The sequence below is a fragment of the Semicossyphus pulcher genome, unplaced genomic scaffold (assembly GCF_022749685.1).
Source record: "Semicossyphus pulcher isolate SPU_LCO1_2020_fin unplaced genomic scaffold, fSemPul1.0.p SCAF_20, whole genome shotgun sequence".
NCBI classification, from domain to species: Eukaryota; Metazoa; Chordata; class Actinopteri; order Labriformes; family Labridae; genus Semicossyphus; species Semicossyphus pulcher.
In genome coordinates this window covers 12,929,537-12,954,284 of record NW_027211694.1, presented here as the reverse complement: position 1 = coordinate 12,954,284, position 24,748 = coordinate 12,929,537, and the positions used below count along the sequence as shown (strand labels likewise).

The following is a 24,748-nucleotide window of genomic DNA, read 5'->3' as shown; positions in this document are numbered from 1 at the left end:
ACTTATTTTAACATGTAAGTACATTTGTACTGTATTACTATGATTATGATTATGATCTTATATATTTAGTTTTAGGACAGTTGCTTAATTAAAATAAGTTATACATTCAATTTAGTTCATCTTGCTGTGCAATAATTCTGTGCAATAACTTCTGCTAAACTATATAACAGCTATTTTCTATCTCATTCTGGTTTTAATCATAATAGTACACATGTGTGTTTTGATTTTTTTAATGATTGTACAATTTTCTTTGCAGAAAAATAACCACTGCAAATCTTTCGACAATGGAAAATGTGTACATATAGTGTGAATAGTCTTGTAATTATTTTGTTACTGTTATTATTTATATTGTCATACATTTTATCCTTTTATTGCCACCTGTACTTTTCGTCAGTCTTTATTTAATTTGCCTGTTTTATGAGCTGCTGTAAATTGTACATTTCCCCTGTGGAGGATCAAAAAAGCTTATCTTATATTATCTTAACCATCAAAGAATAGAAGAGCGATTTTCATTTATTGGAGGAAAAGAACACAAACAGTAACCTGTCACTACAAAATAATCATAATCAATGCTCAATGAATAAATGACTTCAGATGTTGCATTCACGGTCTGGGGCAACAGCTCGGAATTAAATGCGAACAGGAACATGCAATAACGTTCTATGGTTGAATCACCACAATGCGTTATCACGTTATTACTGCTTTAATGAGGCAGCGTTTTTCCTCCCCACAAGAATGCCGTCTAGAGGGAACTGGTCATCAGGATGGGCCATATCGAGTTGCTTTTCTTGTGTCCTGACTGTCCTCTATGTGTAGAAGAGAAATGCTGAATCAATAGCCCAGATCATAACAGATAGACATATCATTTTAGCTATGACAAGTCTGGAGAGCCAATGCAGACATAGGTCTCAGCTTTACTCAGACAGTGTACTGCCGCGATTTGTTTGGACCTTTGTTTGCGTGTGGCTAGTAAGGAGTGACAAAAGGCAAAGCATTGATTGTGTGACAGATGGGCTTTTGTGTGAAATCTACGACTCACCACCAACATGACCTCCAGCGTCACACGTAGTAGTGCGCGCGGGTGGGAGTTGTCTGGTGAAACGCATTGTTGTGTTGGGGGATGAGCCGTTGGTGCTGCTGCTGCTGTTACTGCTATTTGCTCCTGGTCGACTGTGGCTAGCGAGTTATTCCAGCCTATGAATGGTCCACAAAGCAAATAACTGTGTGTTCTCTGCAGAATTTATAATCGAAACTTAACAGGCACCAAGCAGGCCTCTTTGTCTTTTTATTAGTTATTGAAAAGACCCCAGTATCGCCCGTTGGATGAGAACACTGTGTGCGGAATTAGAGCCACTTAGCAGGCCGTGTCGCCATTGCTTTGTAGGGCTGCTGGCTAGCTACCGCAAAGCTGCTCGATCCGAGGTATGTGCTTTGGGTTTCTTTTCTTTTCTGTACTTTATCCCTGACAGGGATTATTCTCACAGTGCATGTGCAAAATGTGTGTTATGTGATACATATTGCGTATTATGGACTAAAGACGTTGTTTTACAGAGCTGTTGTACGCTTTGACGCCATTTGTTCTGTTTAGGGGGTGGCTAGCTCCTCTGGCTAGTTAGCTGGCTGGCTAATGTTATTGTTAGCAACTTGGCCACTTTGACTGTGAGTCGTAAGTGGAAAAAAAGCAATTGCATCCCTGCACCAAATGGGCAAGTGCTAACTCCTGCGCCGTCATGTTGTTAGTGCCCTGTGTGGCCGCCTCCCACCGCATTTAAATGCCCCAGCTCATTGACAAAAGTGTAACGTACAGCTGCTGCTACTACCACTTAACAGTTTACTCCAGAGATAGTCTCACCATAGACGCTACGGTAGTTTACAGAAGTTATATCAATTCAAGTTTCCCAATATTAAACCTTTCTATCTTTTGTTCCAGACTTTCTAAGTACAATACTCTGAGAACAAAAACGTTATCATTTCAGCTAGTTATAAATTATGGATGTTATTGCTATCATTCTATCATGTATTGAGGTCACACATTATTTTTTAAAGCCGTACTACCTTTTGAGCACAACATTTGCATAGAAAAGCAGAAGGAGTCTATGTCAAAGATAAATAAGAGTGATGCCACAAAGCACTGTTTCAATAAGTTATTATTGTCTTTATTCCTTACTGCTGAAACACAGCTACCTTGAAAAAAACCCATCCATCCACCTTCCCTCACCATGGTTTAATTTACCTAACCCTAACGCTATGACAGAGCTGCTTCATACTACACAACACCTTAATTTTTACTTCTACTTACTTTATATTGATTTCTTTGTTGTCAAGAAGTGTGATATTTGACAGTTAGGTTTCTGGCAGGATTTGTTAAGATAGCAGAGGCATACCTGTGGATTATACCACCCACTTGTATTAAAGTATGAGTGACTGACTACCTGCAGTGGGTGGAGAGGTTAAGTGTAGGCCTGACACTCGACACACACACACCGCATATGTAATATGTATGCTTACCTAACATACTAGCCAGATTTCTAACTGTTTCTTCCTGTGTCTCCTCAGGAACACGGAGCGGCAAGATGAAGAAGAAAGCTCGGCAGCACCGGGTTGCGGTGCCGCAGAGGCCACCGTCTCCCATCAAGCCTTCCCCAAACAAGCAGATCTTGACTTACGCCCAAGCGCAGCGAATGGTGGAGTTCGATATCGATGGCCGTGTTCATCGGATCAGCATATATGACAAGCTGGACGTGATCTCGGACGACGACCCCATGGTGCAGGAGATGATGGAGTGCACCAGCAATAAAGAGAATGCTGATAAACCACAGCAGCAGGTGCTCCTGAGGTCAGTCAGACTAAAAAACAACCAGGAAAAGAGAAACGCTGCACTGGGCATCACAGGCCCCGGAGAGGGTGTTGGACATAATCCCGGTGTAAACGCTGGTCCAAAGCTTCCAGAGCCTAAATTTCGTACAGTGGAATATAATCTCCCAGCAGTTCCTAAGCGCCCAGCTGCTTTTTATAAATTCATAGAGAAGACAGAGGAAGAGCTGGATGAGGAAACAGAGTATGACATGGATGAGGAAGATTATGCCTGGCTGGATTTGGTCAATGAAAAACGGCGAGGCGAAGGGGTCAGTCAGGTCTCTCATAATGTTTTTGAGTTTCTTATTGACCGCTTTGAGAAAGAGTTACACCTGGAGAGTTTGGATCAAGGCAGTGAAAAGCAAGCTGTTGATGAGGATGCTGTCTGCTGCATCTGCATGGATGGAGAGTGTCACAACAGTAACGCCATCCTGTTTTGTGATATGTGCAATTTGGCTGTGCACCAGGAGTGTTACGGTGTGCCCTACATTCCAGAGGGCCAGTGGCTCTGCAGACACTGCCTCCAGTCACCCGGCCAGCTCGCAGACTGCATACTTTGTCCTAATCAAGGTGGAGCAGTGAAAAAGACAGATGATGACCGCTGGGGTCATGTGGTGTGTGCACTCTGGGTCCCAGAGGTTGGCTTCTCAAACACCACCTTCATCGAACCCATCGATGGTGTCAGCCACATTCCTCCAGCACGCTGGAAGCTCACCTGCTACCTCTGCAAGGAAAAAGGTGTTGGGGCTTGCATCCAGTGCCACAAAGCCAACTGTTACACTGCCTTCCACGTTAGCTGCGCCCAAAAGGCTGGCCTCTTTATGAAGATGGAGCCAATCAAAGAGGTAACAGACTCAGGAGATCCCACATTCTCTGTGAAAAAGACAGCATACTGTGGAGCTCACACACCTCATGGGTGTGTAAGGAGGCCTCTTACCATCTATGATGACGCCAAACCCAGAAATGGACTATGTAAAAAAGGAGGAGGTGTCGGTAAAGGACAGTCAAAAGGAAAGCAAAAGAAGAAGAGCAAAAGTAAGAAGCCTGAGCCTGAACCTGAACCTGAAAGTGAAGCTGCAACACCTGCTACTGTGCCTACTTTTCCTGCTCACAGGTAAGAGTTGTATTAATGATGGGCGATTTAGTTACTGGAAGGGGTGTAACGATCCATATATCTAAATTGATGTATCCATTCAAAGGTCAGCGACCCAATATCATCAATGCAAAGTGAAGAAAAAAACGTCTTTATCACCATCTTTCATATCATACACCTTTATTTTGATATTCCCGTGGCACATCTTTATCATTGTTTTCTTATGTGCTGATTGTGTTAAACAGGCATATGATATAAGGCCCTTTAACAAGGCGGGTTTATTACGCCTCTGTTACCTTCCGTCTTCTTTGTAAAACACTCAGAGGCGTAATGGTGGGCGAAGTCGTTCCACCTCTGAGCCTTCATCGGAGGTAGTAACAGAGGCGAAACGCCGTAGCTGTGTAAACAGTGGAGACGGCAGGGCGGAACAGTGCCGTGTGTGTATTTCTAGCACACACTGCAACGCCAGAACGCTTAGTTAAAACCCACACGATGCTTGGTCCAATGGAAAATGGCAAAGGCTGTGCGGCGGCGAATGCTTAGTAACGGCGCTGAGGTGGAACTGCAGTGTGTAAAGGGCTATAGTCTCGTATCATTCTAAAGGGCCTAAATTATATTGAATAAAAATCTTAGCATTGCAGCAAATATCATGTTATTTTATATCATATCATGATAAAGCTTGAGATTAACACCCCTTGTATGTGGTCGGCTGGGATGGTATATCTAGTTATGTCCAAACATTAGCTGTTGCTGAATTTGAGCATGTGATGCTTGTGAATGTTTGCCTCTATATATAGAGACTTCAGTGATCTGCTTACATGCATTTGTTCTGTACCTAGTGCTCGTCAAACTCTGGTTAAAGTCTATTTTTAGCTGTTGGTCTGAAACCCCAAAGCAACATTCACCAGCCACTGTTCCCATGGTCTGTTTACTGAAAACAATACTTCTGATTTGTATCATCAAGCAGCTTAAGATTTTTGAGATGGGTTTGTTGTGGGTATCTCTCCCTGGCTGTAATGGTCTAATCCCTGTCTCCTTGACTCCTCTAGGTTACAAACCATTCTGAACCAGGTGTCAGTCCAGAAGAAGAAAGCATTTGTGGAGCTGGTCCTAAATTACTGGACACTAAAGAGGCAGTCCAGGAATGGCCTTCCCCTCATCAGACGCCTACAGACAAGCCTGCAGTCTCAGAAGAATGCGCAAGCGGTTTGTTCATCTGTCAGTCCACCACGGGAGACATTCAGTCTTCATTTTGCCTTTTACAAAAATATAGTAGCTCTTAGAAATTGAAAATGTGTGATTTTCGTTATACAGTCAATTTCACTGATTTTCTAAGCCTTTAATATTTTAATATTTTGCCCACTACGCTTTTCAAAACAAGTTTATCATTTTGGATTTTGTTCTGTTTTTAATAGATGTCTTTATTTCAATTTCCTCTCCAGAGGCAGAATGAGGAGGAGAGCAGGGCACTAAAGGACCAGTTGAAGGAATGGCATCGTCTCCGACACGACCTGGAGAGAGCCCGGCTGCTGCTGGAGCTGATCCGCAAGAGGGAGAAGCTAAAGAGGGAAGAGGTAGGCACGGAGGAATGGCGGGTAGATGGGTAGACTTTAGAGCAACCCCCTTAAAATCCATGAGTCTAATAATCAACGCAGAACACCTTGGGTTGACAAGCTTTTGTCAGTCGATATCTGCACTTTTGTCTTTTATCTGCATCATCGTAGAGAGTCAAACAAGAGCAACAGCATGGATGGCTTCAAAGTTTACAAAAACAGAGTCTCAAAATTACCCTTTAGTGTAGGGCTAAACGAAAAATCATGAACGATAAATCATAAATGATCGCAATTGCGATGTGCACGTGTGCAATAATCACATCGCAGGACGTGCGGTAGAGAGGCAAAGTAACCCCAACATGTCAAGCTGCTATTTTATTGTTGCTTGGGGCAAAAAGAAAACTCGCCATTTTCTGGTTTTACTTATCTACAGGAAAAGGCTGTCTGATATCACATAAGTGCTGCTCTTCATCAGAGCACAGAGTGAACTGGCTGCTGTGCATGCAGAGTCAGTGTTTCAGCTGACTGTAAACATGCATGCGATGCTGCTGCTGCAGCCACACGCAATGTCGACGGGATGATCAAGGCAGGCTTTCAGTAATGGACCGTTCATGGAGCAGATGTGCCGCGGCGTGTTTACTTTAAGCAGCTACACATGCATCACACACACACACATTTTTTTTTAATTGTATATGTGTAGACGAAAACACATCACCTTTATCTGGTATAATTTCCTGTATCTTTTAATAATGAGGAACAAAAAGTTGTAGTTTTATCCAAAATCGTGCAGCGCTACTTCGATGTTCATTGTTCACAAGGTTTTTACCGGGAGCCAAATTGTACGCAAATGTCTCCTCCTTACCCACACAAATGGACCTGGTGGTGAAAACTGATAAGAACGATAAAAAAACTGTTTCACGTAGAGTGTATTTCCAGAGCTCATTGCTGGATGTAAGCATGGGCTGCCAGCTGAGCTACTGCAAGCTTTTTTGCGAGTGCTTGTTTTCAGGTCACTTCACTGTTCAAAATTTGAAAAGATTTACCATGAGCGGAATTTTAGGCAGGGATTTTAGAGATGGCAAGTGTTCTGGTTTCCGTTTGTATTACGCTTATAGTCTGAGTGGTATTGACCAATCACGTATCAGTGGGCTCCGGCGTATGCAGAAAAAACAGTCCTTGTGGAGAGCAAAAGCAGGTGGAACGTAATGCAACATCCCGGCTCCCATCAGCAGTCATCTGACAACAATTTAGCCTGTTATTAATCTCTATAAACAAACATCTGCAGCAAGTGCAGCTAACAGACTATAGCCGATGGGATCCAAGATTGCTCCCATACAAACTGACACGGTAATAACAATTGCTAAAAGCACTGAATAAAGCAGATTCACGTTTAAAATCTGTGTCTCTCTGATGCCTGTGGCGGGGCTTTGGGGCTGCAAGTTGAGCTTCTGCCGACTTAAGTAAGGTCTCCAGCTGAACAGAATTTTATCTTTTTAAATGATATGAAAAATTACAGTGACAAAACATGAAACTCTAAGAAAGTAGTTGGCTGGGAGGTTTTAATATCTAGCCGACGGCTGCTGCCTTTAGAAAGTTCTGATTATCATGTGTCTTACAGGTAAAACATGAGGCTTATGTAGACTGATAAAGGACTTTGGTGTGCCGCTGAGCTGGAAAATGAGACGATAAAATACTTAGTCAGAGACAGCACTGGTAGACTTCTGATGTGTCATGTGGTTAGAGAAATTCTGCAAAATATTTGAACAATCTGATCTTGTAATGACTTCCTTCTGTGCTGTGTTGTAGATCAAACAGCAGGAAACCCTCCTGGAGATGCAGCTGACTCCCTTCAGTATTCTGCTCCGAGCCCTCTTGGACCAGCTCCAGGCAAAAGACCAGGCCAGGATCTTCACCCAGCCGGTTGATGTCACTGAGGTAAACTTCACTTAAGTACTGTTGTGTGGGTTGGAACAAAGACACGTTCCAGAGACTTCCTGTTAGGCCTCCAAACTGGACCTGCTGGTTCCTTTTTCAAAACATTTGCATTTTGTCTTTGTGCAATTGTCAGGCTAAAAGTCCAGTTGGTGCAGTTTCTGTTTTACCTGTTTTTAGCTTCATTAATGTTGAAATCTGTTTGTGTTTAACAAATCAAATCGTATTTTGGGTTCCATGTCTTATACAAGATTCCCAAATCTTTAAGAGATGCAACACACCAAATAGACCTAGAGAAACTACCATTTACAAAGGAAGACTAATCACAGCCTTTGCTTTCCCTTGTACTGCCTCCCATCTGTTAAAAACTGCACTTGAAAACACCACAAAGACTACAGCCAGCGGACAGCTGCTCGCTCCGTGTCACAGTATCTTGTCAGAGTGACTCGGATTATAAATCAACCTCGCCTCCCTGTGTAGACAGTGTTGAGTAATGTGACTTCCTGGTAAGAGGAATGTGTAACCTTAGAGTAGAGTTCACCGGCAGACATGAAAGGCTGAGGCTGCTTCCCTGTACAAGCCCGGCTAGCTCAGTCGGTAGAGCATGAGACTCTTAATCTCAGGGTCGTGGGTTCGAGCCCCACGTTGGGCGTAGTTTATGCCTCTGACTGTTACATGGCTGGTAGATTACTGAGCTACCTGGTTAGCTAAGCATGTATGTTGACTGTCTATATGTGCATGTTGACTTCTACATCTAAAATCACTGTTGTAATGTTGTAAAACATATTGTCTAATTAGTAACATGCTCTAATTAGGTGCCTGACTACCTCGACCACATCAAGCACCCAATGGACTTCTCCACCATGCGGCAGCGCATCGACGAACAGGGCTACAACAACTTGGAGCAATTCGAGAGCGACTTCAACCTCATTGTTGATAACTGCATGAAATATAACTCAAAAGACACCTATTTCTACCGGGCTGCTGTCCGCCTCCGAGACCAGGGCGGGGCTCTGCTGAGAAAGGCCCGAAAAGATGTGGAAAAGATCGGCTTTGACTCTGAAAGCGGCATGCATCTCACTGAGGCTCCTGAAATCAAAGCGACGCCGTCATTTTCTTGGGAGGATGGTAAGGCTGTTGTTAAAGACACATGCCTCCTTGACATGACATGAACAAAAAATATTCAGAAAATGTGTTAAGAAAAACTATTTTTATGTTTTATTTCCTTAGTTGACCGCCTCCTAGTGCCAGCCAGTCGGCAGCATCTGTCTCCAGACAAACAGCTGCAGCACCTCCTGGAGAAGTTTGACCTCACCTGTGCCATGAAGTCCAGCCCCTCCCGCAGCAAGCGCCTCAAGCTGCTCAAGAAGACCATCAACGACGTGCGCAATGAAATGAGCCTTAAGAGAGTCCTGCCCTCCCACCACCACCATCACCACCACCACCACCACCACCACCACCACCACTCCTCCTCAACTCCCTCTACATCAGCGTCATCGTCATCAGCTGCGGCACACTCAGAGCTGGGTAAACCTAAGGAAGAGAGAGTGAAGGCGAACGGACATTTTCCAGATGATGAGGGTATGTATGAATCTGGTTTGGCTTTATTAGAAAGTGAAGTTTCACCACAGACACCAAACAAAACTCATCAAGCAACCTTTTACACAGATCCACATGCCCTTAATATCCTGATGTGCAGGTCAGTTGTCAAAGATTAGCCCCTAACCTAAAGAGGTCTGAAACATGGTAGTAAAGTCAAGTTAGTTTATTAATAGAGAACATTTAAAATACGGCATTGACTGAAGTGTTTTACAGAAAAAGTAGAAACAACATAGGAACAATCAAATATAAATACACAAAAATAAGTATTTACGAGTAAACATTACAACAAGTCCTAACACAAACAAATGAAACATTTTTTTCGTCTGAAACCTGAAAAGGTTAAATCATGTTCATCTTTAGCTTTTAACTGAGTTTGTGGAATGTAGAGCAGTGATTGGTCCCCATGAGTGAAGCGCACCCGCTGGGCGTACCCCCGGGTGTAATGTTGCGTCCAGGATGGAACAGGTGTAAGTTTAGAGAGCCAGACTTTAATCCAAGATAAAACAAATGGTAAAAGTAGCGGTCCCAAAACTTAAAAGAAAAACACAATAGTAGCGTGTCTTGTTGTTTTACAGGATGATAAATAAAACGCCATTAAAACGAGAGAGAGTCATTGCTATTGGTCCAACCCAGTGGACATCTGCTCAGACAGTGAGCTGATCGAAATGTTTCGTCTTGGCAAGTCCTGTTTAAATTCATTGAAGCGCTCTGCCCTCAACCATGGCATGTGTCGGACAAAAATGCATCGCGGTCCCCACTCTCGGTTGCTGATTGAGCTCAGGCACTCACTTTTACGCCCAGCTGATGCACTCAGCTCCTGGTCTGTGAGGTTGGGAAATGTAATACTGGAAAGCAGGTCTGGGATGTAACCTGATGGCACTCCATTCAGAGCTTTAAAAACAAATAAAAGACTATTAAAATCAATTATGTATTCAAAGGCAAACAGTAGAGCAGTGGTTCTCAAACCTTTTCTGTCATGCCCCCCTTTGGAGAAAGAAAAATTTCCAGGCTCCCCCGCCCCAACAAAATAGTCACAAATGGGTCAAGTTTAACTTTTATTGAAAAAAAGTCAAGATTGTGACCATTCTTTAAACTTTTCTCTGAGTAATTTGCTGTGCCTCAGCCTTAATGTCGGTCGACGTCGTCTTGTTGGTATCTGACACGTAAGCTGTTTTTGTTTTCACCCCTGTAATATATTTGTCCATTGGCAATGCTTGACTTTTTCTCTGTGTGTGCCGGCGTGCCCCGCAGTACAGGGGAGGTGTGGCCTCTTTTCTGGGTACCAGTGTGCTGTCTCACTCTTTTATTTTAAACTAGCTGTAGCTGAGAAAGGGTTTACTGAATGATACATAAAGCTGAATTACAGTAGTTAAGGCAAGGTGGTAAAAGCTAATGTAACTACTGAATTGATTTGTTTATCAAATTTCAGATCAAGATAACACCCTGATTTCTTGTGTGAGACTTTACATCCAAGGATAGGGGACCATGATTTTTCAGAACATTGCCAGAAGACCGAAAAATTAGGAAACTTTTAACCTTTCAGTGTTTTACATTCTGAGTGCACTTAAAAAGGGAGTTTGCACTGCATGGATCACAAGTTTCAAGTGGGAGATACAACTAAGTGTCATAAGCATAACTGTAGTAGGAGTTATTATATTCATAGTAGAGTAATTTTTGCTGCTTCTGTTCTATTACACTTGCCTGGTTCAGACCTCTAAATTGCCTCCCACATATCAGATTTTTTAAAACCACTGTAAGATTTAAAAATCGGACTACTATTACAGGATATCATTATAAACAATGTCCTGTTCCATTTGAGGTAAGCATCTACTGCTTGTGGTCATTGCCATTGAGCAACTGCATGTTGTATCCCAGTGACTCTATAGACTTGAGTGTGATTCACTGGCTTCAAACTGTGTGAGAGAAGTATTATTTCAACATTAAAGCTCAGAACTCCTCCTCAACTATTTTAACAGCTTCTATATAACAGATTTTATAAAATGATATTTGTTCAAAGGCCTTGCTGACACACAAAACCTTTAGTGAACTCCTAACTTTAAATCAAGGAAGCAGACAGAAACAACTTTAGGATTATACAGATGTGATGGTTGTGCTCTGGAGGCGGAGAAATGGTGTTATTGGTAAATCTGCGTCTCTCTGTGGAACTGATCCCTGAATAGATAGTGTTATAATGAGCTCGCAGGGGAAAAAGAAAGAAAGGAACAAGTAATTTGCTCTCATTCTTTATTTATAAAAGTGTCTCAGTGTTATGCTAAACAGGGCCTTGTTTTACTTTTATGATAAACCCAAAGCCATACGAGAATGTGCGGTGTCAGCGTTTCCACAAACACGAGGACAAAGTGTGAGAGTTGCTGTGCATTAGTTGGTAATAGTGTTGGACTGTAGGTCGTATTTATTGTCTCTGTCATGACTGTACTTTTCTTTATATTGTTTATATTGGTACTTTTTTAGAAATACCTTTTGTTGTTTTATTCAGTTATTTTGCAAAAAAGGAAAGCCAACGACTTAATTTTGTTCTACTGTATGACTTATCCTATACCAAAGTAAAATGAATTATACTTTATTTCTATAGCAACATGAAGAATGATGAGAGAGGGAGGAACACTACATAAATATTAGAGATAGAACAATTAATTGGTTAATAGATTAGTCATCCATCCATCCATTATCTATACCGCTTATCCTGTTCAGGGGCACAGGGGGCTGGAGCCAATTCTAGCTGTCATTGGGCAAGAGGCAGGGTACACCCTGGACTGATCGCCAGCCAATCACAGGGCTGACACATAGAGGCAGATGACCTTTCATGCTCACACCCAAACCTGGGCAATTAAGAGTCACCAATTGACCTGACAAGCATTGCTGTCTACCAAACTGCATACTAACGTACTGCCTACTACATACTCAAACAGTATGTACTGCATACTGCCTACAAACCTGACTATTTGGATGCCGGTGGCATCATACTCAGAGCCGTCTTTTCCGTATCATGTGACTTAATCATTTGTGTATGTCCGGTCTGATCTCCAGTCCATCTCTGCCATAGTGGAAGCTGAATAGCCGCAATGCATTTTTGCATTTGGAGGTTGGGTACAACCAGTGAGCTCCCGTCTCATACTCAAATATCCGGGCCGATCTAGTATACATCCGGGCATTTCTCGCATACACAAAATTGCATACTATGAGATGGGAACGCATGACGTACTCAATTTTACGTCACGGTTAGTATGATTAGTATGAGATGTCTTTGTACTGTGGGAGGAGCTGGAGTACCTGAATAGAACCCACGCATGCACAGGGAGAACATGCAAACTCTACACAGAAAGGCCCCCTTTGTCCAAACCGTGGTTCGATAGATAAGTCAGTCGAAAGTAAATAAGTCGCCAACTATTCTAAGAAAACCATGAATCAATTCAGTCATTTTTTAAGCAGAAAGGTAAAAGATGGTTCCAGTCTCTGAGATCTGTAAGGATTTACTGCTTTTGTTTGGGTTTGTTTTGGGCTGTTGGTGTGACAAAGGTTTCATTTAAAGACGTCACTTTAAGCACTCAAAACTGTGATGAGCATTTTCACAATTGCTGTTGAGTGCTTCCTACTGGCAATATTCAATGATTATGAGCATCGAATTTGTTTATTTTCTTTGGTTTGTCACTTATTTTTGAAGTTGTATCTGTAGTCATCGGTCTTTTATTTGTTTGTTCAGCCATAGTAGATAACCGTATCCTCGCTATGCTTACAGAAACCGGAAGTGCCGCTGCTTAGCTCCGCCTACACTCTCTGACAGACCAGCCACTGCTGGGTGATGGAAAATGCGTCACTAACTGAAATACGATATACTGCAAATGCAAAGGCTTTCATGAGTGGGCCATAGGCTCAATCACCAACATTTATTTTAATGAAAACGTTCGAGATTATTACTTTAATTAATAGTGAAAATACTTGAAGCCCTGATAACCGTCAAATTCTGTGTATGAGACGGCTTAGATACCTTTTTTTTTTCATCTAAGAAGTGCTGCATCCTATAAACAGGTGTAACCAACATATATCAGTATAAAATGCAGAGAGAGGTTTTACCCAGACGATGGAGATATAATCTAGCTAAAGCTTCGTCATGGACACGCTGAATCATGATTGCAAGTGCAGCCGTCACCCTCACAACAATCAACGTTACTGTAGGCTGAGCTCAACTACCGCAGCGGTAACTAGCAGGACTGCAAACTCGACATAGCGAAAACATATAGTAGGCTGTAATTTTGAAGGTGTTTCAAATGGAAATATATCAAAAATAGTGTTGAAATAACTTACTATAGAAAAACTTTTTCCATTTGGTATACCCCCAAAAACAGACTGCCACTTGTATTCCAGATTTTACGGTATTAGAAATAATAAAGCACTGTAACCGGAAACCAAATGTGGTTCATAATCATCAAAGCTTTACAATAACTTCAAAAACAGCCTGAGAAATGTTAGTATTTTTGCATTCTTAATAAAAAAGTGTTGCCTGTATTAACAGTTTGTTTTTTCTCTTCCTTTCTCCTACAGCAGACAAGTCTCTTCCTCCTAAACTGGAGCTGTCAGACTCCATCCCTCCCCTCATTCACTCAGACGCAGACCCCGAGCCTCCCACCCTCAAACCAATCGACGCCGCCCCAGACTGTGAAGACAAGACGCACAGCAAGCGTGTCAAATTTGACGGGGAATTACCAGACCTCCTCTCCTCTGCTCCCCGCCTCAACGGCTTCTCCCATGACAGCCTCCAGAACTCCCTGTTGGACGGAGACGTGAGCGTGGTGGCCACGTCGACCCTCGCAGAGCCCTCAGGCACTGTTAGCCGCCGAACTGCTGTGCTCTTCCGCAAATCAAAGACCACCAGTCCTCACAAGCCTGCCAAGCCCGGAGAAGACGCGGCTGACGGAGTTGACGGAAAGGAGGGCGAGGAGGAGGAGGAGGAGGAGGAGGAGGAGGAGGAAGACGGCGCACAGCTTGGCTCGAAATCCTTCCTGTCGGTGGTCATTCCCCGGCTGGAGACGCTTCTTCACAGCAAGAAGAGGAAGCACAGCGGCAGCAGAGACAGCGAGGAGGAGGGAGGAGGAGGAGAGCATGAGGAGGAGGGAGAGTCTCCTGTGAAAAGACTTGACACTGGTGAGAAAAAACTTTGGCTGCAGTCTTTGTTTCTTTTTATGTTTGGTCATTTTAGTGCCATCAATATTTTCATCATCTGATAGAAGGTTGCAGTTTTTTTCAAGCATTTTCACAGTTTTCTGCATCACTTCACTGAGTCACCATTTGTTACAATTTGAGTGGGATTACTGGGATAATTGCTAATTAGCAATTAGCTGCTGAAAGAAGCAGTGTAAACATCAGCTGTTTCACTGCTTCCAAACAGCACAGTTGTAAGTACTGTGAATTCAGATTGTGGATTTTGGAGTATTTGTAATATTTATTAGTTGTGACAGGTTGTCAATCTCTCCGCCTCCCGTGGTGTTGTGTGTCCACTCAGGCTTGTCGAGTGGTTTTCTGGAGATGGAAGAGGAGAAGGAACTAGAACACTCCGGTAGAGCTAGTAGATCTGTGGAGCCACGAAGACGCTGTGCCTCGGAGTCCTCCATCTCATCATGTAGCAGTCTGCAAGGAAGCACCAGGTAATCCAGCAGATTCACGTGTCTAATCTAGTGCTTTTATTTTGCTTTGACTTAGAAGCAGGGCAAAAAAAATTGTTTCTTAAATTTACTTTTTTCTTGGTTTGTCTCTAGCAATATTCTCAGTCTTCCAAAATGTGGGAAGGGGAAACCCGCCCTGGTCCGGAGAAACACTGTGGACGATAAGAGTGAATTAATTGCCTGCATCGAAACAGGGAATTTTGCGAAAGCTGCACGAATCGCTGCAGGTGAGTGGGCTGACTGATGTGTTAAAAGAATCTGCATGCATATGTTAGTAGTACTTAAGACTTCCTTTTTTATTCACCATGTTTAAGATAAACGAGACTTTTTCACATTAAATCGATTTAAAGAGCAACTTGCAGGTTGGAGACCACAGTGAATCAATGTGTAGGGAAATGATTTAGTAATTATATTTTCAAATAAATATATGACTGACACTACAGTGACTTCTGGAATCACCACATGTGATGTAACAGAAGAGAGTCCCGCCCATTAATGACTGGTTTAACATGAATAAATATGCATCTAAATACCAGTCTTGTCATTGAAGATGAAATTGTTAATTCATATGCATCCAACGGACCGCAGGCTTATAATTATGAGCCTGTTAGGCATCAAAGAGACCAGGAACAGGCCAGGATGAGGAGAAATAACAGCCACAGGAGAGACAATGAGCTGTAGTGCATCAAGAACCAGTGAATAACTGGGCAGGTGTCGTGATGAGTGAGCAGCGTTAGCTACATCACAACATTGTAAAGTTTATCACAAACCAAAAGCTATAACAAATCATGAGTAGCAGCAAGTGGGAGCATTAATACTTACATATAACATGTTATGGGGGAGTGTCAGCTTGTATCTGCCTTCTGTAATGGTAAATCCGTACTACGTTTTACCGTGCCACAGTGGTGTGTGTGACAGAGACGGAGAGAGAGCGATGAATTTGTGTACCGGCACAAACGCAGAAATTACCCATCATAAGAACTGGTGAAATGCAATGTTAGACTAACAAGATAACATCTACACAATACGATACGACCGCTCAGACTCACTACCACCTACTTCTGCACGTTGAGCTAAAGCAGAGTCGGACACAGCGAGTCCCTCATGTTACGTAATGTGACGTGATGTTTTAGCAGCTTTACTTTGTCCTCTAAATTTGTGCCCTTTTATCTTGTGAATAATATGAAATCAAGGATTCACCTTCTCCACAGCCATTTCAGAAAAGACTGAGTATTAATGTAGTAAAAAATGTAACCTGCAAGTTGCTCTTTAAGGAAAATCTTTACTTCAGTGCAACATTATCCAATTACTATATCTTAAAACTAAAACTAATAAAATCAGAGCCTGAATCATACTACATTTTTAAGTTGATGCTGATACAGTAAACTTATGTAAAAAGCATGTAAGGACCCTCTCAATTTGTTAAGCATTATGACAAAGACGCATGCTTCGGCAAGAATTTAGGCAAGAAAACATTCCACTTTATTAAAGAAAACATTCAACATAAGAAAACAGAATGATCTCTATCTGTAAAGTCAGTGTCAGTAGCACACATTCAAAGAATTTAAAGTGATACACAACATTTATTTTTACATGTTGCGCTCAGTTTTGTTGAGTAATCAGTTTTGCCAGTGAGTGAGACAGTACAGAAAGAAGTTGTGTATAATTTGGGTGTCTGCAGGTCCTAAAATTAGAAATTCAATCTTAAAAGTTTAACTTCTCGCAGGCACCTGGTTTCATACACACATAAAAACCAGGGTTGGAAATTAACAGCACAGTCACAAGCCAACCTACTGTGACTTTTGGCAGTGACTGGTGAGCCTTCATACTTGCCTGCCATCATGGCGTTGAACCAGTCAGCATCTGGAGACTCATGAAATTCACATTTGGCTAATTAAAAGCTCAAAGTGGCTGGTAAATTTTAATATCTGTCGTTCACGTATGGCTCTGAAAGTTAATTTCCTGCCCTGATCCGCTGTGTGCTCTTGCCCTCACAGCACCGCTTTGTGCTTTGGAGATGTGTTTGTGTCTGTGTTTAAACCCTCTCATAACTTGTTTGGTGTTGTTCCTGCTTCCATAGAGGTTGGCAACAGCAATATTTGGATGCCCGCTAGTGCTGCAACAGTTGCATTGGAACCGCTAAAGCTAGTTTGGGCCAAATGTAGTGGATACCCTTCCTACCCTGCCTTGGTGAGTGTTTGTTGGAGAGAAAGCTCGACAATCATTGATTAAGTCTTCTTGCTCTGAATTTTCCTGACATCTCTTTACACTGGGACACATTGGAAACTAATTATGATTCTCTTGTCCAACAGAGTGAATAGTTTTGCTGCAGCTGTTCACTGGACAGTTGGAGAAAAGATAGATTGCCCATGTTTCACAAATCCCCCTGTTTGTCCTCTAGATGGCAGCGTTTCACTGTTCACAGGTTTAATTTGACCTTTGCATGAAAGGACAAATGAGGAAAAAGAGTCTTATCGCCACAAGCTGGTGGTGTGTGCATGCCTGCGTGTGTGTGTATATACATTATAGACATCTTTACAATATGCCTGAGTTATTCTGTGGGGTGAATGTATGTTTGCCATGCGTTTGCATTCATGAGCATGTGTTTAACTCCCTCTGGCATCCCCCCGCTGTGTGTAGATCATCGACCCCCACATGCCGCGCATGGGCTGCCAGCACAACGGGGTGTCCATCCCCATGCCCCCCATGGACGTGCTCCGCATTGGAGAGCAGATGCAGTACAAAGCCGAAGAGAAACTCTACCTCGTCCTCTTCTTCGACAACAAGCGCAGCTGGTGAGTGCTCTGCAGTGATCTGTGGGAGATTTTTTAAGCTGCTGCAGGTCTGTACGAAGGGTGAACCTGTCAACCTGTCTGTCAGCCCGTCATTATTCCCTTGTGTCAGCGTGACAACAAAAGAGCTCTCGGCTCAAGAGGCATCTGAAAAATTCACCTGGATTCCCATCAGTGGGAGAATGTTTTTCAGTCTTTACTGGTGATGATTGCACCTCTAGTCAGTGTCACTGGCTTTTATCTGCTGCTTGGAAAGAGGTGGAGCTCACAAAATGTTCTCAAGGAAGTTAAAAAAACACCCATACATAATATTTTAGTTAGATAATTGATATATAGTGTTAAAACAATTTTATACATCCATATTAGTTAGAAAAAAAAGTTTCAGCTGAAGAAAGACTAGTCTTTGCACACATTTAATCATTTGCCCTCCCTATTTTCCACATTATTGACAGAGTAGTATTTAGCGCTATTGTTACTTTTGTTCGCCTGCAAACAATAAGAATACTTTTAAATACCAGGAAACGAGGTAATTTAAATCAAACACAACCGTCCCCAAATAATTGTTAAAACAATCAATAGTCAGTTGACAGAAAGTTGAGTTTCAGTTAGTCATTAATCCAGATTTATTTCCAAACAGCTGTAGCAGCCTTTTCAGTTTTATGTTATAATACATTAAATACATTTTGGTGTGGGATGGGCGGTTGAATAAAACATGTGATGCACATGTGTTGGTTGTTCTTCAATATTTCCTGCTGGTTATATGAAAATCCCACCGTCCTTTTAACAAGATAGGCCTGTTTTTGTTAAGAGGGATCTTTTCTGTTATTCCTTTGTTTTACATTTTTGTTTTCATAGGTGTAGGGCTGTGATGGTAACCGCGTGCCCACACGACCTCGGTTATGTGACACCATCCACCCAGTGGATTTATTTAATATCATAGACACAGTGATGTTGCTAGGTATGCGCCCTACATCTCTGATGCATTAAAAACTAAAGGGACGCTGTAAACTCACTATACATGTGTCCCAGGGACGCACCTCATCTTTCCTGTACAGAACGATACATTGTGAACAAAAAACTCTTTTTAAAAATCACAGTAATCAGCAATAGAAACCTGGCTGTCAGAACACCGCTGTTTCAACCCTCTGCGCATCTAATTGGCGCAGACAAACCCGTGTGCAGACTCGCGACATGCTTGTTTAGCCGCTACAACAAGTAGCCCGTCACCACGGATTTCATTTGAACAATTTAAGGATATGAACTTAGCGGTTAATAAAGCGTTTCCATGCTCATGCTGTGTTCACTCTTGTCGATGATGTTTTACCGTCTCGGGGACGTGCTGTGGTTAAATAAACAAACATACTCCAGCAGTGGGCTGGGGCGGCAGTTAATCACCGAACTGGAAGGGGGCGTTAGTGTTTTACTGTGGTTAGAAAGATTCCCTAACGTCACAGCCCTACATAGTTTAAAAAGCTGCTGTGTGGGTAAATAAAGCTGTGTGAAAAATCTCTTGGCAAGTTATGCTGCAGCATGCTGTTTTTTAACTGCATTTTTTCCTCCTTATAACAAAAATATGTGATAAAAAAGCATTTTTACTTTTTATATGTATTTCTTTAAATTAAATCAAACTTAGTTTATTAAAGAAATCTCAGAGTGACATGACCCTGGAAGCAGTACTTTTAGAATCATGAACTCACACTTTACCCCAGCTGCAGTTCAGCTGTTGTAACACACATTCTATCCTTTCCCCTTCAGGCAGTGGCTTCCTAGATCCAAGATGGTTCCTCTGGGAATGGACAAGACCATAGACAAAATCAAAATGATGGAAGGACGCACATCCAGCATTCGAAAAGCTGTCCAGATCGCCTTCAGCCGGGCCATGAACCACCTGAGCATCGTGCAGGACGAGCCAGTCAGCGACCTCAGCGACGTGGACTGATGAGACTCGCTGACTTTCTCCCCTCACACACACTCACAGACACTTGTACCTCTCCTGAACCAAATACCTTCCTCCTCTCCCCTGCTCACTTTCTGCCTCTGCAGGAGACTCAAATGTTTACTGGGCACCTGCTGTAACAGGTGGTGTCTCTTCCTCATCCATTCCCACTCGCACACACTCCGACCATGTGCCGATGGGATACGGCTGCTGCTGAAATGAATGTGTTTCTATTCTCTCCACCTCCGGGCTTGTAACTGTGCTTAGAGGCTGCTCTTTTTGTCCACCCACCAATCATGACTTTCATTTCCCTTCATCAGTTCAAGGCAAAAAGTTAGCAATCATCTTGTTCCATTTTTGGTATCCATACCAAATGTGTACGTTTTTTAACATAGTCCATTATTTTAGCCAATCGTCATTTCCGTGGCACGTTATTTAAAAAGCATTTAGTAGCTGGTTAATTGGCTGTAATGGGAAATTGTACACGTCATGCGCATTTGTAGCCAAAGCCTGTGTTAATATCAAAGTCACAATTTACTTATTTGTCCTCTCCATTTGCAAAAACCTTCCTTTGTATTTAAACTGTAAATAATGTGTACAGTTGCCTGACACTAACTTATTTTGTAGTTTTGACATAAATGGATACTGTACAGGACTTTTTTTAGTATTTATACTTGACACATTCTCGGCACTAAGGAGTGAGTGCTATTTGACAGTTCTGTCTGATAAAAAAAAAAAGCCTTAGTATTAAGGAGATTAGGGCTAACACGTCGTGTTTCTGAAAAGAGTGAAAATATTCCCTTTTGAATTTTTTAAGTTATTGAAGTTTATAATCGTAAGCTTCCATTTGGCATTAATCCTTTTTGTATTAAAAATTCTTTTTGGTATATTTTTGTTCATATATATATTTATATGGTTTGAATACACGGTAATACAGTATGTAAGTCTCTGAAGCTCATACAGGCAGACTGATGTTTGTGGACACAGAACGTATATTGTTCTCAAGAAACCAAAAATGTTGCTACCCAGAATTTTTTCCGCTGATTCCTGATTTCCTGTGTGACGTGTGAAATTGTTGCCAAAAAAAGAAAAAAAGGTGTATTTTTTATGTGATACATTTGACTGTTACTTGGTTTTGCTGTAGTCATAGGGAGACGTGCCTGCGTTAACTTATTGTAAAGTACCTGCATTACTTTATATTCAAGGAAAGACGTTGCAAACTGATTGTGGTAAAGCGGCACATTTTGTGGTGGATACTTGCCTTCTTTTTAAGTAACCTTTTCTAACTTCTTTTGTAGTATTAGACTTCAAGACATTTCATTTTATACTATGCCTATTTTTTCTGGGTAGCATTTGGGTAGTTTTGGTATATTTCTTTTTGTACTTAACTGTAGTAGTTTTTTTAATCAGGTCATACAAAATATTGCTGGGACTGTTTTTTTGTAGTAAAGCAAAAATAAAAGATGCAAATATAAACACCTGAGATGTTAAAGCTCCTCTTTAATGCTTGAATAAATGTATGAAGCACCCACAAAATCCCTGCAAAAATCCATCCATCCGTTATCTACACCACCTACCCTGTTAAGGGTCGCTGGGGCTGGAGTCAACCCCAGCTGTCATTGGGTGAGAGGCGGGGTACACCCTGGACATGTCACCAGTCAATCACAGGGCTGACACACGTCGTCTCTCTCCTTCTCTTCCGTTCAGGATCGGTCTGTATTAAAAGTTTAAATGCAGTCTCCTTACTCCGATCCACATGATCGTTGCTGTGGATACGGGGAGAGTAGGTGGTGCTTAATGTGGCCCAGGACACGTGCGTACACACTTCCAGACGTGGATAAATGCGTCCCAGACCACCTCTGTATGTGGCCTGAGTGCATCCTCAATCCGTCCTGGGTGTGTTCAGACCTGTAGTTAAGGCTGTCCACTTGTGAACTGATCACGAAACAATGTGAACAGGGTCATAGAGACAGACAACCTTTCACACTCACACCTACAGGCAGTTTAGAGTCACCAATAAACCTAACGAGCATGTCTCCGGATTGTGGGAGGAAGCTCGAGTACCCAGAGGCAACCCACGCATGCACAGGGAGAGCATGCAAACTCCACACAGAGAAGCCCACTTCATCCGAACCAGGATTTGGACGAGGAACCTTATAGCTGCGAGGAGTCAGCACTAAACAGCGCACCACCATGCAGCCCCTCTCTGCAAAAATAACTGACTAACCCTACAAAAAAGTCCAAATTTGAATTAAATTAGTCATAAAATTAACATTTTTTAAACATTATCTGGGGTGCAAGAGGGACTCAAACTTAATGTTTCCTAAAGGATCTGTACCTCCCACATGGTTAGTAGGGAAAGACATTAATTCAACCTAAAACTTGCCATATGGCTCTGAACCCCGCTCATCCACTCAGCAGATGATTGTCTACTTAAATTGCAAATTGTGTCCTATAGGTTGCCAGCTACATAATGCGGGCAGCAGAGAAGGATGAGCTTATGAACTGGGACAGCTCGCTGCATGTGCTCATTTATGATCAGGGCAGAAACGTGTAAGAGCTGGCACAACGCCCCTACCCCACCGCCATTTTTGTTGAACATTATTTATATTCTGCCACTTTTTAGGCATTGCATTACTTCCACACAATTTGGAGCAATTAAATAATTAATATGAAATTGTGCAAGTCATTCAGCAGATGTTGGCCAATACTTTTCCCAGTGTATTTAAGCATTTTTTAAATGTACTTTTCAGTCATTATTTAAATATAAGTCTATAAGAGGAAAAATACAACTCTATTAAGACCGTCTTAACTTTGGCAGTAATCTGCTCAGACATACATTGCACCACAGAATCTTTTCAAAATTAAAAATGCTCACAATGTGTTGAGCTTTGAAATTTGTAATCTGGGTTAATCAAGGTTACTTATATAGTTTCAGAGTAATTTAAGTCAAAAGTGCCTGTTTGTACAGCTCTCATTTACTGACATATAAGCTCAGACTGACTCCCTCCTTACCTTCCCCTAAAAGATTATCTGACTGCAAGCATGCAGTATGTCCTCATATATTTAGTCTCAGAGTTATAATATTTTGTTTCTTGCAAGCAAACATTTTAAGAAACTGTGAACAGTGTATTTCAAGAATGCCTTCCAGCTCACAATGCTCTCCCACAAAGGGCTGAATGTCAGGCCATAAGGTTCAGAACCGGGGCAGAGCACTGTCAAGCATTCATCTACATCTGTACAAGCTGCAGGCAGACTTCTTTAATTTCCTCTTCTGATTTAAACACTGTGTGTACTTATGTATATCACCATGCTCAGCTTCTCCTGCTGCCTTTAATATTATACACATCTTACATCTACACGCCGTCTTAGCTCATTTGGTTTAGCTTGCACTTTACCAATTAGGCATTTAAAGTTAGAGTCCCAGCAGCGCCAGGGGATATAAGGTCTGAGATACTCTCTAATGTTCATAAGCCGTAATCTTGAACTGTAAGCAATCACACCTGCTTTTTTGCAGTAAGTGGAGCTTTTCTAGTGTCAATATGCGCTCTTCAAGCAACAGCGTGTGCTGCATCTTGCCAGCTCACACACTTCTTCTTCAGGAAATGTCTTCTCCGGTTACTTCTATGTATAATATTCAGAATTTTCCAAATTAGGCACAGGCTAAAAATAAATGAATGCCTACTTTAAGTTATGATTTAGAGTAAGAAAGTGTATACAGCCTCAGGAGCTGTATTAATGAGATAGTAACAGTCCTGCTTCTCCTATGCCAGCTGTATCTTTTTACTGCTTTTTAGGAGATAGTCAGCATTGACTGTAGGCTATCCTGCAGCTGACGAAGATAACCAGAGTATACTATCAATAATACAATCCAAGAAATAACAGAATAAGCCCCTCTAATAAATTCCCCAGGATTCCAAAAAGTATTATTAGTGAAATGCACTTAAAGTATTCATAGTAATAGCCTATTTATAAAGGAAAATGGCCGCCATGACTCAGCAACAGTTAAGTTCTCATCAGGTAGCCTGTGAGTTCTTCTGAAATGCAGTAGAATAGTAGAATAAAGTAAAGAAAATACAGCTAGAATCCCTCCTGCTTAAGTTTACTGAGAGAAACCAGTTTAATATCAGCTCAACAGAAGGAGGCGGCCATTCTCAGTCTGTCCACATAGGGGCGCTGTGTCTCCGCATCAAAGCCTGCCAGCCTTTTGCCAAGACGTCGTATCACAAACCCTGCGCACCTGAGTGTCCACCTGCTATATCAGCTCAGCTTCACTCATTCTTCCACTCAGGTAGGCATCAGTATTCAGCATATAGACCGTTTTCATCACTGTGTTCAAATGGCGAATGCACCGATTAGAGAGAATGTCAATTAATGCTAAATCAGTCTGAAGACATGGCTGCTGGTTTGGCGCCTTTCTCTCTCTCTCTCCTTCTCTCCTCGCGCTCAGCTAAAAGTCTGCTCATGCCAATCACTGCCCCCCCAACACGCTTCATTTTCTTTTTTTCACAGAGAGTGGGCAGACAATTCTCTTCTCTTAAGTGTTTTATTTGTTTATATGCTAAAAATTCAGATGAAAGTTAGCTAACAGAGATGGAAGGGTAGAAATGTAAACAGCGCTGTGTGGGCAGGAGTTGGACCTGCTCAGTGGGTTCATTCATAAGTGCATCACGAAAGGCCAAAGCGAGGCACGTCTTAGATGCAAATTTAGCCGAAAAACTGTTGAAATATGCATTTTACTTAAGCCAATCCCGCTTTTGTTATTTCAAGTTACTGACATTCAGAGAGGTAAAGCGGCATTATGGGGATTAAATGAGCCAGTAATGGCCCTGTTATAAAGAAAGCCACCTTCAAGCCACGTTGAAAGACATCTCCCATCTTTATAAACAATTGGGGCTAATGTAGTCGCACGAAAACACACCGCTGAGTCTGACTCCATCCCTCTCCTCTCTCTTTGTCTGTCTGTCTTCTCCAGATACTAATTGTGTGGGGAGGTAAACACAGCAGTCAAGTGGAGAGGACGGCGAGTCAAGCGTGAATATCAATCTTCCCACATCAGTGTCATCAGATGACTTTGACTGAGTTGAGGCGGGCTCATTAGAGAGGTGGAGCAGGGTGCCGCGGGCTGCAATAACATCCAGGTGGAGGGCTCTGAAGTTACGGAAGCCTGCTGAGCTCTTGTACGGAGGTCTGTGTGTGTGTTGGGGCTGTGGATTTATAATCCACCCCCTTACACCATCCACATAGGTGTCACCGGGGTTCAGGGAGGAAATGTCACGTTCCCACACAGATTCACTCCTCTGCAT

The 24,748-nt window shown here is 42.2% G+C and overlaps 1 protein-coding gene and 1 non-coding gene across 3 annotated transcripts; both read left to right on the top strand.

The window, feature by feature from the left end:
* Nucleotides 1–1,318: 1,318 nt before the first annotated feature.
* brd1a (bromodomain containing 1a) lies at nucleotides 1,319–20,909 on the top strand. 2 transcript variants are annotated; one of them, XM_069671102.1, is made up of 13 exons: nucleotides 1,319–1,422; nucleotides 2,557–3,970; nucleotides 4,999–5,155; nucleotides 5,392–5,523; nucleotides 7,309–7,437; nucleotides 8,250–8,562; nucleotides 8,665–9,015; nucleotides 13,597–14,196; nucleotides 14,555–14,696; nucleotides 14,808–14,941; nucleotides 16,795–16,904; nucleotides 17,355–17,509; nucleotides 19,262–20,909. In XM_069671102.1, exons 2-13 carry the CDS (start codon nucleotides 2,574–2,576, stop codon nucleotides 19,443–19,445), a joined length of 3,804 nt encoding a protein of 1,267 aa, XP_069527203.1. In that variant the 5' UTR covers nucleotides 1,319–1,422; nucleotides 2,557–2,573; the 3' UTR covers nucleotides 19,446–20,909. The 2 variants fall into 2 exon arrangements, with proteins under 2 accessions (XP_069527203.1, XP_069527202.1); XM_069671101.1 differs by having other exon boundaries at nucleotides 4,999–5,167.
* On the top strand, nucleotides 8,014–8,086 carry trnak-cuu (transfer RNA lysine (anticodon CUU)). The gene has a single exon. It is a non-coding gene; the product is annotated as a tRNA-Lys (tRNA).
* Nucleotides 20,910–24,748: the final 3,839 nt, after the last annotated feature.